Here is a 16163-nt window from a genome sequence, read left to right as displayed (position 1 = left end):
TTAGACTGGGCTACTTTAAAAGGGATTTCCATGGACAGAGATACTGCCTTGGACTTTTCCTTGTGGCAAGCGCTCGGATGCACTGTCCGACATGAGCTCCCGACAGGGGAGCCGGCAGCGTTAGAATTATACAAAACCTGGTGGTCGTTATTTATTCTGCTGACAGCCCTTGACTGTGATAGCAGGGCTGGATCGCCTGTCTCGGTGATGAGTGACGGAGGAATGTCCGAGGGGGGCCCCACTGACTGGGCTTCCGGGGCAAGTGATGGTGGATTTGGAATAACCCCCCCGGCTCCACAGGCAGAGCCTGCGCCGGCTCACCCTGCACAGTCACAGGACTCTGCGGCCCCCAGGGACCCCGCGCCACCAGAGGCGGGGGGTGTCAGGGCAGCGAGAGGGTGCACAGCCTGCCTTGCCGTTCGGCTGGACGGCAGCCACTGCTTATCCAGGGCCGCAGATCAGCGGGTTAGCAACTTGGACGCCCAGAGAGCCTCCTAGTTCGCTTCCATATGCACCTGGATCTAACTTAGCGGGCGTAGCGCCGGGCGTGCCTGCTCCGGGTCTGCCTGGCTATGGTCCGCTGCCCTCCCTGGCGCTGGACTGTTCTGCACAGTCGCAGAACCGAACCATGGACCTTTTTATGCAGCATTTGCCCTTTCTGTCAGAGCTACGAAACCTATCCCGTAGGATGGAGGACTTGCTCAGCCTGTTAGAGCGGCGAATGCCCGAGCCCGCGCCGCAAGCGATGCCAGCGCCGGCCGTGCCGTCCGCGCCGGCCGCGCCCCCCCCGCCAGAAGCAGGAGACGCAGCTCCGAGCCGAGAAACGGCGCGGCCGGCGGCGAAACCGGGAACAGCGCTGCCACGGGAAAACCCAGAAGCGGCGGCGGCTGCTGAGCGGTGGGCAGAGGCGGCGGCGCCACCGAGAACGGCCATGGAGAATGGGCCAGCAGCGGTGCCGGGCGTGTCCGCGGAGCGCCGGCCAGAGACGGCGGCGCCGAGCGCGCCCGGGGAGCACGAAACAGCAGCGGAAGCGGCGACCGCGCCGAACGCGGCTGCTGTGCGAGAGACGGCCGCGGTGCCGGCCGCGGCACTGAGCGCAGCCGTAGTTCCAGAGTCGGCAGCAGTTCCAGTACTGGCTCGGTCGGAACTGGCCGGGATGGCATCCCGTAAAGAGACTGCTGTAAAAACTGCCACGCAGCCAGCTGCAGTCTGTGCTGTCTATTCTGGCTCTGGCGAACTTAGCCAAAGTGCCCCTCCTCCCTGCACATTTCTGTTCACTCCCAGCACCCCAAAGTTGCCTTTGCCTGATGATTCCTCGTCAGGCAGTGAGGCAGATGAGGTTCTGGCCCCAGGTCGTCAGGCGGCTGTAGCCGCGCGGCGAAGAAAAAGGCTGCACTGGTCTCGCCCCTGGACCTTTCAGGACTGCACGGTAACTGTACGTCCGACGCATTATAATCGCTTCCCAGCGTCTCTTAAGATGCAAGCATTGGGGGAGGGTGACTGGAGGTTATTAGAAACCCTTGGAATGCCAAATAGATCTGAGGATTCTGGGGGTAACCGGGGAGCTGTTACATTCCATCCACAGGCTGTGCCAGAAGTTCAGGATAGTAGTGGTTCCCCAAAAGAGATCCAAGCTTTCCCAGTGTATAAGGCTCTCCCAGATTCAGGGGAGCATGACAAGCATGAGGTAATTGCTTGGAAAGTTGCCCAGGACCTCCAATCCAAGGTGGCACAATATGGGCTAGGTTCTGCTGAGGTTATGCAAATAATAAGGGTGATAAATACAGACTTGCTTTCTCCATTTGATATCAGACACTTAGGTCAAATTCTATTTCTACCTGTACAATTTACAGTTTTTGAAAAAACCTGGAGAAAGCTGGCTGGCAAGACTGCATTAGCAAATTTGCAGCTCCCTGCTGCTGATCCTAGACAGACAGCAGGAGTGGATGCTTTGATGGGGACTGGTCCCTTCTCTGATCCCAGTCTACAGGGTAACTTGTCCTCTAGCGTCCTGCAGCAAGCTCAACAGATTGGCATGGCTGCCCTGTTGAAAACCATAGGGTTGTCAGCACCCAGAAAGTGATATACTGAAATAGTTAAGAGAAATCAGAGTCGTTCCTCTCTTTTGTAGAGAAAGTCGCTGCTTCTCTCGAGAAGCAGGTTGAGGATGACTCAACAGTTGTTAAGACAGTTGTTGTTAAGGCAGTTAGTGAGAGATAACGCAAACGAGGAGTGCAGAAAAATCATAAATGCTTTACCAGGGGATCCTGAGGTAACAGACATGGTCGAAGCCTGCGCTAAGGTGGGATCGGGGAACCAGAGAAGGTCTGCTTTGGCTGCGTTCCTGCAGCCTGTTCACACATCTTCTGGTCGTGAACCAAAGCAACCAAAACAGGTGAAGAAACAGAAGCAGCTTAAGCCGAGCCAAAAAGAGAACACACCAATCCCCCAGTGCAAGAGGTGTGGCAGGCCAGGGCATTGCACGGGCTACTGTAGGTCCCGGACTCATGCCGATGGTCAGCCTTTGTCAGGAAACTCCCGCCGGGGTGCAAGGAGGGGGAATTGCTCTCCGATGCAGTCGCTCCCCCAGAGAGTGGCACAGGTACAGGCAAAGGCCTACCCAGCCACCCTAGAGACGGCACCCAGGGATCAGACGGCACCCAGGGATCAGACGGGTTTGACGTCCACACCTCAGCAGCAGTTGTCTTAGAGTCTAGCGGTATTTATAAGGTTCCCTTGGACACATATGGAGCCCCAGCCCAGGGATCCAGTGCGATGCTGGTGGGAAAACCTGATGTTGCTCATCAAGGAATCTTAGTGCACTCAGCAGTTATTGATGCTGACTTTAAAGGTCAGATTTGTGCTATGGTCTCCACGCAAAAACCCCCTGTAACTATTCCTGAAAAGACCTGCCTTGCTAAATTAGTGCCATTTAAGTCTTGTGTCTCCAGGATAGAGCAAGAAACTCACGAAGATAACGGCAGTGGATCTACGGGACTTCCGCAGGCCTTCTGGACTGCAGACATCTCTGACCAAAGGCCACAGATGACACGTACCCTGATCCTGCCGAACGCCCGTCCACCCCGGACTCAGCTTCGAGGTTTGATTGATACGGGTGCTGACGTAACGATCATCTCCTTCTCTGCATGGCCTCCCTCATGGCCTTTAGCCCTGGTGGGATCGGCCATCGCAGGATTAGGAGGAACCACACAGAGCTATTGAAGCGAACGGCCTATGATGGTGAAGGACTCAGAGGGGCACACAGCTACAATTAGGCCTTATGTTGCTACCACTTCCCTTAACCTTTGGGGGCGGGACGTGTTGGCAGCTTGGGGCGTACCGATTGGGACAAAATTTTTAGCAGGGGTCACTGTGTGTAAGGGCGCACAGTATCCTACACTGCCCTTGAGGTGGTTGTTTAACCTACCAATCCGAGTCAGACTCTGCTCAGTTAGTTGAATTAAGGGCTGTTACCATGGCTTTTCAGCGATTCTCACAGGAACCTTTGAATTTGGTTACTGACTCTGCTTATGTAGCAGATATCACCCAACGCTTAGATTGTTCACTTCTGAAGGAGGTGAACAATGCGGCTCTGTTTTCGCTGTTGCAAACCCTGTGGTCTGCGACTCAAGCTCGAGTGCATCCGTATTACATTCTGCACATTCGAAGCCACACCAATTTACCCGGGTTTCTAACAGAAGGCAATGCCAGGGCTGACATGCTGGCCAACCCTGCGTGGGTAGGGCCTCAGCCTGACAAAATTGCACAAGCCAAGGCATCGCACTGTTTCTTCCATCAAAGTGCACATGCCCTGCAGAAGCAGTTTCATTTAACGCCAACCGAGGCGTGCGACATTGTCAGCGCTTGTGCTGACTGTCACGGACTCGCTGCGCCTTTGCCAGCGGGGGTAAACCCCAGAGGGCTAAAAGCCTTGCAGATTTGGCAAACGGATGTAACTCACATCCCAGAATTTGGTCGGCTGAAATATGTGCACGTGTCTATTGACACTTTCTCCTCGGCTATGTGGGCTACTGCTCACACTGGAGAGAAGGGCCGTGATGTCATTGACCATTGGAAATTGGCTTTCTCAGTCCTGGGCGTGCCAGCTTCTGTGAAAACCGATAATGGTCCTGCCTACGCCTCGGAGAAGATGCGGCAGTTCTTACACCTATGGGGTGTAGACCATACCTTTGGTATCCCACATTCTCCTACTGGCCAAGCCATTGTCGAACGCGCTCATGGTACCTTGAAGCGTGTTTTGGACAAACAGAAAAGGGGAATGCATGGAGAAACTCCACAGAGCCGACTAGCAAAAGCTTTGTATACAATTAATCACCTTACAGTACCACAAAATTCAAATAATCCTGTTATTCTGAATCATTTTCTCTCATTGCAGTCTGCAGGCGACAGACAGCTGCCCCGGGCAAAAGTCTGGGTACGGAATTTACTCACTAACCAGTGGGAAGGCCCTCATGAGCTTATCGTTTGGGGTCATGGGTCTGTAACGCAAACATTCTGAGAGGTTGGCTTCTCGTAAGCATCCTAACAGGGTCCCACGCAATGTTGACAGCAATCCAAAAGAGACAAAACATATGGGTCACCCTAGCTAATTTAACGGGGCAAGACTCCATGTGTCTGAGCCTGGCCACGCCAGGGGACCCATTTCGCACCTGCTTAATTGGGGTCCCATATTTTAACCTGGAGATACAAAAATGCTGTTAGTGAGGATTTTCTTGCTAGTTTCTAAGTCCGTGAGAGACTTTTCTCTCTCACAGAAGAGGTAGCAGTGAATGTAAACAACCAAGCCACCTGCAACCTTGAAAAGTCTTGTTTATGGTATAATAGAAAAATATTTTGATAATGCATGTTTTAGGATTTTGGCCAATCACCCCCAAGGGGTGGCTGGTCCTTTGTCCAATTAGACTATGAAGAAAAAAGTCTATAAAAGAGTTTGTAAAATAATTAAATAAATCAATCTTGCTGCACAATTCCTGCCTGCTGGATCTTCTCCTCCTCCTCCTCCCTATGGCTGCGGGACACGGTGATATACCGTAGGAACCAGGACTGCGGTAGTAGTTGGAAGGTTTATGTAGATGTCAACTTTGGCTCAGAGCCTGTTGTTCAGGCCTCAGTCAGGGCCTGTTGTTCAGGCCTCAGTACTTCAGTCAGTCCTTTGACCTAGAGACGAACTACAACCTTCATAACAATTCTTTTGATACTACAATCTTAGGTTTAAGTATTAGTATTACTTTGTTGACAAGCCAAAATATCATACGGGACGTGCTTTAAGGGTATCTTTTCACAATCTTCATAGGAACGCTGAACCCAGCCATGATTAAAGAGCTGTACGTGAGTTTGATTCCATTTCTCTTTATACTGGGTGCAATTGAACAGTTTACAGTGTGGGTGCAAACAACCTATTCCAGGAGACAACATCCATCCACAGACACTTTTTCCTACATATATTCCTCTTTATCCAATTTAGGCAAGAAATGCCTTTTCTATGAAAATGCAGCGGTCAGGGGTCTAGAACTCTGTATTTATCATGAACTGTGCTCAAGTTTCTAACCCACCATTTGGGTTGGGCCAGATGGGCCAGCCAAGGCCAGTCATCGAATCCTTCTGGACTTCCACGCACCCAGCAATTCCTGAGGTTAAATGAGTTCCCTATCTCTGCTCCTACTGTTAGAAATCTATTTTCCCAACCAGTGCTCCCATTACAATGACAACATTAAATCAACAAGATCAACAATAGTTTCACTGTTAAGTGGTCCTTTTCTGTCTGCAGAAGTCACTCAGTGGCACATCAGTCTTCACATCGAGCGCCGTGGATCAGAGCACTTTCCAAAGGGACCATGGGGGCAAACAGGGAGATTTGGTCTGGCAGGCTCTGCAAAACAATATCCTGTAACATCTCTTTGTTCTCACATAGAACACTTGGCTGCAGGGATATGTTCCCATCTTTCTCACCCAGGTTTCAGGATTCAAACAGTGTTGTCTTTGCCTACAGCTGTTACTTCAGCTGGCTCGGATGGGCCATTTGGCCTCTGGACCCACACTCTGGCTCCATGATTAGGACTGGTTGATCCAAACCCTTTATCTCCATGAACAGTAGTGATGTGAGGTGGATGTCCTTTTGTCACGGTTGTTTTAAAAACTGGCAGTATCAATAATTGTGCTACCCTGCCGTGGGGTTGAATAATCCAGTGTTGTTCCCTATTGTTTAACAGAACTACTTTAATTTCTCCTTGATAATCTGCACCAAGCACTCCTCCCACCATATGAACACTTGTCAAGGCCAAGCTTGAGTGAGCAGTTATCAAACCAAAGTGTCCCGGGGGAATCTGAATTCCTGCGCCGGTACTGATAACTCATTTGCTTCTGATTTATCCTAATTAATTCCAATGCATAAAGGTCCAGCCCTGCAGCCTCTGGGATGGCCCTGTCAGGGGCCATCACCCCCAGAACAATTTCCCAGGAAGTCAGAGTGTCACTGTCCGTGGTTGTATTTGCAAATTGGGTGCAGCCATGCGCATCGAGGCAGTTTCCATTTCCCCGTTGGTGGGCCCATTGTTAAGGATATGGAGCACATCTGTGAGGGGGGTTTTTCATTGCAACAGCTTCCCATCTCTTACATTTTTCAACTGCTCTTTTAACAACCCCTTCATCTGTTCAATCAATTCTGCAGCTTGTGGATAGTCTGGTATATGAAAAACCCAGCAGTCTTACTCACTTTATTTTTCACAGTAACAGCCAAAGCATTCCACGTCCTGGCGTCAGCAAACCCTATAAAAACAGCCAGTTTCATCCCTTCCTCCTTCATCTGTTGTATACAACCTCACACAGTTTCCCAGCGATGTTGGGGTCCTGGCCAATCGTTTTCTGTAGAGTATTTAGTCTTATATCCCTGAGCAGCCAAAGCTAACAAAATGGTTATTTCACAATGTCATTATATACATGTGAAAACATAAACATACAATTTTTATTATATTATATACATGTAGATAATTCTTGTTATTAGTATTCTTGTTGTTATTATTATTATTTCCTTTGCTCAAACAAATCCAAGCTCAAGATCAAAAACCTCTTCTGTCGCTCCATGTGGGAGCGTTTCAACAACAATCGTTCCTTCTGTTGGTGCTGTTTCCGAGATGCTGTTAACAAAATTCACCCTCATCTTCCCAAAGCCACAAGTTCTTTTCCTTTTTCCATATGCAATTTTTGGATGCATTTTAATTCATCCAGTGCTTCAGCTTCTTTCAATTGACGTCCTCATTGCTCGCACAGTGCTCCAACCGCAGCCCACGCCACAGCCAGCAAACCCTAGGGAAGGTCTTCCCATCCGGGAATTTTGGATGGCACTGATTCCTTACACTTTCATTTAAAAAGCAGCATTTTGTTGTGATCCGGCCAGACTATACCAAATTTGTTTTACCAGTGGGCAGGGTCAGCACCAAAGACACGAACACCAACTCAAGGAATCAGCGTCATTTACTCTAGTTCAAAGCAGCAAAGAATCACAAAAGGAGAAGCTCAGCAATGCACCCAATCATCACTGCCAAAGATTGCCCGTAGTGATTAAGAAAGAGACAGCAGCAGTTACCCTCAGACTTTACCATCACCCACATGCACACATCAGCTGAGGGAAGCTGTCACAGCCCAGGACTGGGGAGCCACTCGCGGACACTGGGAGTTCCTGCAGGTGCCTCCACCCACAGGTGAGGCTTCCAACCTCGCTGTGAGAGGGCTCAGCTTTGATAGTGTTGGACTAACAAACCGACAGCACTTCTAGTGTGGGAATATCTGGTTTCATTCTCCTGTTTGGTTTCTCCCAAAGCCTGGCCAGGGCTGAAGGAGGAAGCAAGGGAGTTGACTTTGACCATACAGCCCCAAACAAGGCCAGATGTCAGATTTCATGGCCTTGTCCAGCTTCGAAATCCAGAAAGGTCAATCCATGTTTCACTAATGGGTGGATACATCTATCAGAGTGCTAATGACCATGTGCATTTCATTAATGAGCAAGTTCAAAGAGAACCTTTGCTTGGAAGGTTCTGATGGTGCCCCAAGCCCCGGGACTGGAGGGGCCCCTTGGCTGCGGGGCTGGGAGGGAGCTGCCCCTTGTTCTCACTCTGCCTCACGCAAAGCTGGGCTGCTCACAAGTGGGGCAGCACAGCAAACAGGCAGCCTGCGAGTCTCTTCCATCCTCGTCTCTTGAGATTTTTCACCTTTGAGCTTAAGGTCTACAAAGGCAACTGCTTTTGGTCCTGCTGTGTATCGCCACGTTAAGCAATGCTGCTAAATCCGTCTGTAGCACAGCAGCAGGGGAAAGGCCTCAGCCCTTCAGTGTCAGGAGCTGCCGGGCTCTGCCTGAGCAGCTCAGCCAGCAGGAAGGGAGCTGCTGCACATGGGAACGAGGAGCAAAGGACTGCAGCACCTCCTTCTTGGGCAGAGCCCAAATTCGGTGGGGGAATAACAGAGTTATTCTCGTGCACTGGTGCATCAGCACTGCAAGTGCTGTGCCCGCAAGCACATGGTTTGAGATCGGCAGAAGAATTCTGCAACTCTTGACTGGGTCAGGATGTCACCAGTGCTGAACTCCACTTTAGTCCAAAGCAACCAGTTTACACCTCTGCTGGTGTCTGCTAGATTTTTTCTTCAGGGTATCCAGACAAAAGGAAACAGAGGAGGAGCCTATGTTTTCGTTGGTTAGCAGAAATGTATCTCATGTTGCTGTACAATCCTTTTTCAAGACGTGTTATCTCTTTAAAAAAAAAAATAAAAAAGAAAAAACAGAAAAAATAGGAAAGAGAAAAACACCAAATGTGTAGTAAAAAATCTTCTGTAGCTTTGGATTAAGAGGTAGCTGATCCTTTTAAAAAGAGAACTAAGTTATTTACTTTGCAAATGTGCTGATGGCATGGATCCATCTCACTGACCTCAGCATCCTTTTTTTAAAGGTTTTGGGTTTTGTTGCCAATATTAAGTTATTTTAAATTGTGGTTGAAGCAATAGGACACTGAAATATGGATTGTGCATGACCGTGTCTTGAGTGTAAAAATATTGCAGTTTGAGACTTGGACCTAAAGTATTGCAAAGAAAAGTTAGAAATACCAATGGATTGTGTGACAGCAGCTTTTCCTATAGCATGCGCAGCATCAGAAAGACTTCATCAGTGTGGCTGTGGGTGCTTTTAGCTTTGTCCTGTGCCACTCTATGATGACATGAAACAGGACTTAACCTGCCACCAGCCCAGGCCACCCTTTGCCACCCCAGCTCCTTGGACCTTGTGTCCGCACAAGCAGACACAAAGTGTTTCTGCGGCTTCCCCCTTTTGCACAAATCCACAGAGCGCTGGGATTTTTCCCGCTCTCGTGTCTCCATTGTGCCATATTCCTAAAGAACCAGCAGCCCCTCCCGATGAATACGGTGAGTTACACAGATGCTTGTCAGCTCCACTTCCTGCCTAGAAATCTTGAAACTGCTTCTAAATGCTGCTCACTTCACCTCTTGGACACCTACTCACACAGAGCTGGGACAAAAATGCCCCGCATGCCAGCTTACGAGGTGAGTTACGCCAAAGAAGTGCTATGTGGGAAATCCCTATCCCTGCCTATCCTTTTAAGAGATCTGTACACGGGGGTGCGCATAGATGCGTCTTGTGTCTAAAGGAAGGAATGTGCAAGCAACGTGACTGACACTTCCACTCTCCGTGTTCGTTCCGCAGCCACGGGTACAAAGACATTATGGGAACCCTTGTGCAGACAGAGCCTTCTGTCCCTGTAGAACGGAGCGCGGCGGGTGGGGGCGGTTGGCGGGCAGCGAGCCCCGGGCAGCAGGCGAGATCCGGCTCCGCACCTGCCAGGCCCTGCCAAGGCTCAATGCCGGCTCCTCTGCAACAGCAAAGACCTTCAGCCTTGTCACTGCCCAGAGGGGCAGTGCTGGCCCGGCCACACAGCTCGTTTTCCCCACAAGTTGCAGGAGGTGAGAAGGCAACACTTGCAAACGCTGACCGCGAGCCACAGCGCCGGCTGCGCACCATTAAGCTCAGCTCTGGGACCACTGTCTGCCCCAAGCTCCAGGGGATGCACTGGGAGCCCGGCTGGGCTCTGCCCTGGGGCCATCCTCCAGTGACAGCTGCAAACAGGGAGCATTTAGTTGCCCCCAAGAGCCCAGCCACGCGTGGAGGGGAGCTGGTGCAGCTGCGGCCTGTGCTGTTGCCTGCTGTGCTCTGGGGCTGCTGCTCCCCGCAGAGGGAACTGCAGTGGCGTGCCAGAGGAGACAAAGAAGCTTCAGCTTAAGCCAAACTGAGCTGGGTGGCTGGGCTGGCAGGAGTGGGGAGGGTCAAGGGCATTCCCAGAGCTCATCCTGCTGGAAGGATGAGGAAAAGTGGCAGTGGGAAGCTAACAGGGAGGAGAGCTGAGGCCTGGAGGGCAGCTCTTGAATGACACTCAAATCTCACCGGACCTCTGAGATATTGCTGTTCTTCTGCCAGTGAAAGGATGAGTCCCTAAACCTGGGGCTCGCTCCTCCTCCTGGTCAGGGGCATCAAGGAAGGCTACAGTGTGACAGAGACTGCCCTGAGCTGGCAACTCACTGGGGGAAAAGAGGGAGGGAGCACTTGTGAAGTAAAAGGCAGGTGGGGCAGAGAACTGTTCAGAGAAGGGCTGAGCTAAAGCTTGAGCAAGCTGAGAAATGTCATTTGGGGTCATCCCAGATTGATTTCATTTCACAAGTTATTGAACAAGTTTATTTGGGGCGGGGGGGTTGTCATGTTTTCCCCTGGAGGCGTGCACTCTGCAGGCTTGAGCTGCGTTGCCGAAATGCTCGGGCACGTCTCTGCTGCAGCTCACACCGGTTCTTCTTTGGCTTCTTCCGGCCCGGTGCTGAGCTGCAGCAGAGCCCTGGCGGAGCCCAGAGCAGCCTCAGCATCCACAGAGCCCGGCTGCAAGGAGAGAAAGCAGAAACTGCCCGTCACTTGAAGGCTGCTGTCCCCCTTGTCCCAGCCGCCCGCGGTGCCCAGGCCGTGCTGGCCGTGCTCAGAGCGGTGCCCGAAGCCGCCCGTCCCTGCTGCCTTTGGCAGGAGAGCAGGATGGCAGGACACGTGCCACCGCCCGCAGCCAGCCGTGGCACAGCCACCTCCTCAGCAGCTGCCCAGAGCGGGATGCTCCTGTGCTCGCTGCCGTCTCCCAAAAGCCTTTATCCCACCCGTGCCAAGAAGACGGGGACCCACCGCACGCCACCCGCCGCCGGAAGAAAAGCTGCTCCCAAGCGATGTTCTCGGCCTTCTCCAAGGCCACGTGCCATCCACGCCGCAGCTGGTCCCAAGCACTTCCCGATCCAGGCTGGACAGCACCTACAACGCTTCCTTGAAGAAAAACAAACAACAAATTAAAGAAAAGGCATTACAGACAAAAAGGAGAAACAAGGAAAAAGGTAAAAAATCTTCTCTCTGTCGGGGGCCTGAGGAAGGCCCAACCTTCCCTACATGCTGGGGAAAAACCCACCCACGGGCGAGGGAAGCCCACGCTTTCTCCCTTCCCCCCTGCACTGCCCCCCAACAGGCACGGCGAGCCCAAAGCAAACAAGGGCAGTGGAGCAGCCCAAGCCCTTCCTTTCCTGCAAAACAAAGCACCTCGTGCACAGCTCCTGGAGTGCCACCTCTGCTCCTGCCATGGGGGCTTGTTTGTGTCGGGCTGGCTGCCCCAGCCCCAGCCCCAGCCCGGGGAACAGTGGGTGGTGGGGGCTGTTGGCAGGGCCAGGGGCCGACTCCCATTTCGTAAGCACCCCAGCCCATCCTGCCCGCCCTGCCGAAAAGCAGCTTGGCAGCCGGCTGAAGGATTAGTTGCATCCGCCCCAGCAAAGGGGGGAGGGAACCTTTGCTTCCCGGCCAGGCCGCGCAATGCCCAAATCTGGGAGCATCCCCCTGGGTGTGGACTCATCTGTAAATTCGCTGTGGAGCCTGGCTTTGAAGAAGGTGCCAGAATCGAAGCCCATCATCTTCAGCTTGCCGGTGGCCAGGTCGAGGAAGAGCTTGTCATCCTTGAAGTCGTCCTCCATGTCTGCAGACGCAGCAGCCCCACCTGGTACAGCTTCTCCAGGGGCTCCTTCTTCCCTGCGGCTGAGAGCAGGCTGTCAGTGCCCCGCCCAGGGCCCCGGCTGTCAGTGAAGCAGGACAAGCAAAAGCAGCTTGCACGGCGGCCACCAGGGCTGGGAAGAGCAGCTCAGCTCCAGCACAAGGGCTGCGTGTTCCCATCTGACGACCCCTGCGCAGCGATTCAGGCAGGGCAAAAAAGCCTGCGTTTCTTGGCTGCTTCTTGCCAAGGCACGTGTGGAGCTGTAACTTACCGGCTCCCTGGATCAAAGTGTGCCTGTGGCTCTCTCCCTTCTTCTACGGATGATGAATATGCTGCAGCCAAGGATCACAGGACAGGTCTTCTAATGAGGGCCTGTCCAAGGAGTGCAGGGACAGACACCATCTGATCAGCTCCTTGCAGTCTGCGGGGAGGAACCAGAAAGCGCCGGTCAGTTGCAGAAGGCTCCTGTCCGCTTTGCCCCACTATTGCCATGCCCAGGCCGTGCCATGGGGGCTCCGAGCTGTGCCTGAACTTTCCCATCCATTCTTTGTTTTGGAGGAGAGCAGGAGAGCGGGGCATGTGCCACCTCCTCGGCAGCTGCCAGAGCGGGATGCTCATGAGCCCGCTGCTGTCTCCCAGCACTGCTATTCCCCCCGTGCCGCAGAGATGAGCATCCACCTTGAGAGAGCCGTTGTGGGAGCGACAGCTGGCCCCAGCTGATGTTCCGGCCCTTCGGGAACGGGTGCTGCCCGCAGACCATCTGGTGCAGCACGATGCCCAGGGACCAGACGGTCGCTGCCTCGCCGTAGTACCAGCCAAAATGGTTCCATTCCGGGGGGCTGTACGATGGTGTTCCTACGGAATAGAGAGGCAGTTCATCAGGAGGATGCTGCCTGCTCCCGGAGCCTCGCCCCAGCATCCCTGGGCACGCGGGGGCCGCACCAGTGGCACGCGGCGTGACCCGCTGCCCTCTCGCCAGCGCCTGTGACTTGTGGACAAACTGGGGGTTGTAAAAGAAGCCACCGGTGTCTCAAGAGGGCAGCGGAAGCCCTGGCAAGGCCCGAGCATTCCACGCAAAGGGAAAACCCGCTCAGTGCCGAGGGGGGGAAAACCCTCCCTGCCTGCATTGCCCCAAAAAACATTCTGAAGCCAAGGCAAACCAGGCGAGCTGAGCAGTCCAAGCCCTTTCTCGCCTGCACACCAAACCGGCAGGTGCACAGCTTCTGGCCCCCCCCTCTGCTACCCCCACCCACAGGTGTGTTTTTGTCACGCTGGCTGCCCCAGCCCCAGCGCCAGTCCTGGGCAGAGTGGCTGGCGAAGGCTGCCAGCAGGGCTGGAAGATGGCCCCCGGCCACCTGCCCTCCAAAGCAACTGGGCTGAACACTCGGTCCTGGCATCAAAAGGGACAATCCCCGCTGCCACAGCCAGCTTGGGCCGCGAGATGCCGGCACCGGGAGCCTACCCCGGCGGGGACTCACCTGCAAAGCGGGTGTAGGCTGTGTCTTGCAGGTGGGTGCCGCAGCCAAAATCAATCAATTTGGCCTGGCCGGTGGCCAGGTCAACCAGGATGTTCTCTGGTTTTAGGTCCCTGTGAAGGACCCCGCAGCTGGTGCAGTGCCGCACGGCCTCCAGGACCTGGCGGAACAGCTCCCGTGCCACCTCCTCGGACAGGAAGCCCCGCGCTCGAATGAAATGAAGCAGGTCCTCAGAGTGCTCCGGCCGCTCCATCACCAGCACCACGTTGTTGGGGAGCTCGAGCCACTCGAGGAGCTGCACCACACCAGGGAAGCCGGTGGACACCTTGTCCAGCAGCACGACCTCGAGTGGTGCGCTGGTGCCGTCGGGCTGCGGGAGGAGCGCGATGCCGTCAGTGGGGCTGATGCCGTGCCAGGGCTCGGGAAGCCCTCGCCCGGCCCGGGATGCTCTGCGCCCTCCGCTGCCCCCACGCCCGCTCTCCCCCGAGGCGTCCTGCCGCCTTCCACCCTCCCGGGCCTCGGCTTATCCCCGCCCGTCACGCCCCGGCTTCTCCCGCTGCCCACCACCCCCCTCCTCCCCCCGCTCACTCACCAGCTCGCCCCAATGACGGATGCGGTTCCGTGGCACCCGTTTGATGGCCACCTGCAAGCCAAGGGGAGCAGCGGGCTGAGCTCGCCGCCCGCCCTGCCGAGCCCCATCCTCCTTCTCCTGCGCCCTCCTCCTCCTCCGCCCCCCTCCTCCTGCGCCCGCCGCCGGCCCCGCCACTCACCGGGGCGCCGTCCGAGAGCCGCGTCGCCGCGAAGACGCTGCCGAAGCCGCCGCGCCCCAGCAGCGAACCCACCCGGTAGCGCTCCGTCAGGCCCTGCTGCGCCTTCCCTGCCGGCGAGACGCGGCTGTCAGCGCTCGGCCCGGGGCCAGAAACGGCCCCCGGCTGCTCCTCAACCGCCCCGGGCCGGGTATCCCCAGATGTTGCCTCTTTCGAAGGGGACACCGGCGGCTCGGGGGCGGGGGCCGCGCTGCCGAGCGGAAGAGCTCGGACCGGGGAAGGGGCCGCGGACGCGGCGGGAGCGGCCGCGCCGTCTGTGTCCTCGGCGGGTCCCGGGAGGAGCCGGGGCCGGGGCCGGGGCCGGGGCCGGGGCCGGAGTCGGGCCAGCCGGGGCCAGAGGCTGGCAATGCTGCCCAAGAGGCAGGCACTGATGCCCGCCCAGCAGCGCCACCGCCAGTAGGGCAAGAGCCGGGCGGAGGCGAGACCGCGGCGGGACGCCCGGGGGCGGGGAGGGCGCAGCCCCGCCCGGGGCCGCGGGCGGGCCGGGCGCATGGCCCGGCCTGGCATGGGGAGAGGGAGGCCGCGGAAGGGGCGGAGGGGGTGGAGCACTGAAGGGAGAGCGGGACAGGGGATGCGGGACACTGGGAGAAGGAGAGGAGGAACAGGAGAAGGAACGCGGAGGGTCTGGAGAACCGCTGCTCTTGTATTGCTCTTCTGCTGCTGCCGCCGCTGCCGCTGCTGCTGCTGCCGCCGCTGCCGCTGAAGCGCTGGGAGCGTTTGTCCGCGTGTCCGTGTGTCTGTTGCCCGGGTGTCCGTTTTTCCCCCGCGCGCCCCGCGGCCGAGCCCCGCGCGCCCCGGGCCAGCACGGGCCGCTCGGCTCCGGGGCCGAAGCGGAGTCACGGAGCATCTCTTCCTCCCGCAGCCGCGCCAAACGCACCGTCTTCTTTAGCTCCTTCTTCACCAGATTGTAACGCTTCCTTGCGGCAGTCTTGCAACTTGCCCCTGCTGCTCGCTCGCCCCGCGCCGCGGTCTCTTGCTTACGAGCAAGCGAAGCGCTGTCCTCACTTTTTGCCTGGAGCAGAGCAAAGTGCAGAATGAGGCGCCTGCCAGCGCCAGGCAGAGCCAGCCCCGTGGGAGGGCAGGGCAGGACGTGAGGAGGGAGACGTGCAGCCCCTGCGGGGCGCAGCGCTGCTCCCCGGCCGCTCGGCGTGGGCAGTGGGAGCGGCGGGGCCGTGCCCGGCGCGGTGCCCTCGTCGCCAGGGCTGTTGCTGTTTTCTTACCCGGTTCCAGGTGAAAATCGGAGACTGCCGATAGGATTCAAACAAAAGAATGGAAACACTCTTTTTGCCGAGTTCTGATGCCAGTCCAATAGAGCAGCTCAGCTCTCAGCTGTCTGCCTCCTCCCTGCCAATCCAGCACTTTCAGCCAGGAGCAAAGGGCCTCTCTGCAAAGAAACTGCAGGCTGGTTTCCTTCTCCTGCTGTTCATTGACACAGGTAGAAAAGCAGACTAGTTTGGATGCTGAGTCTGTCCAAACAGACAGTGAGCTTTGCCATGTGAAGCCAAGACACGGAGTCTTGAGCCCTGTGACAGTGTCATGGGAATCACCTTTGTTGCTTCTGCTGTCTATTGTCACTGCTGAGGGTGCAGTCCCATGGGAACACCTGCCCTGTCTCTAGAAGCCAGAGCCGAGCAATGCGCTGGGCTCTAAAATCTTCCATTGGCAGGCTTCTGGTGTCTCCAGCATTGCTTTCAAAGCCAAACAGGGAGAAGGCAATCTGTGTGTAGCAGCTAAGGGTACTGTAGAGTGTCTCAAACTTGCTAAGTCCTAGGTCTTCTAGGTAAGAT

The 16163-nt window shown here is 55.4% G+C and overlaps 1 protein-coding gene across 4 annotated transcripts; it reads right to left on the bottom strand.

Moving 5' to 3' along the window:
• Positions 1 to 10715: 10715 nt before the first annotated feature.
• On the bottom strand, positions 10716 to 15607 carry LOC121660478 (serine/threonine-protein kinase pim-1-like). 4 transcript variants are annotated; one of them, XM_042019843.1, is made up of 8 exons: positions 14320 to 15604; positions 14142 to 14192; positions 13553 to 13919; positions 12753 to 12929; positions 12346 to 12495; positions 11505 to 12118; positions 11231 to 11365; positions 10716 to 10942 (listed from the first exon to the last, which is right to left on the bottom strand). In XM_042019843.1, the coding sequence occupies exons 1-5, from the start codon at positions 14881 to 14883 to the stop codon at positions 12389 to 12391; spliced, it is 1266 nt and encodes a 421-aa protein (XP_041875777.1). In that variant the 5' UTR covers positions 14884 to 15604; the 3' UTR covers positions 10716 to 10942; positions 11231 to 11365; positions 11505 to 12118; positions 12346 to 12388. The 4 variants fall into 4 exon arrangements, with proteins under 4 accessions (XP_041875777.1, XP_041875776.1, XP_041875775.1 ...); XM_042019842.1 differs by having other exon boundaries at positions 11231 to 12156; XM_042019841.1 differs by having other exon boundaries at positions 11231 to 12118.
• Positions 15608 to 16163: the final 556 nt, after the last annotated feature.

The sequence above is a fragment of the Corvus kubaryi genome, unplaced genomic scaffold (assembly GCF_017639235.1).
Source record: "Corvus kubaryi isolate FWS band 111438036 unplaced genomic scaffold, C.kubaryi_AGA036_p1.0 36241, whole genome shotgun sequence".
NCBI lineage: Eukaryota > Metazoa > Chordata > Aves > Passeriformes > Corvidae > Corvus > Corvus kubaryi.
The sequence above is the reverse complement of the archived record's forward strand: the minus strand, read 5'-3'. Positions and strand labels throughout refer to the sequence as shown.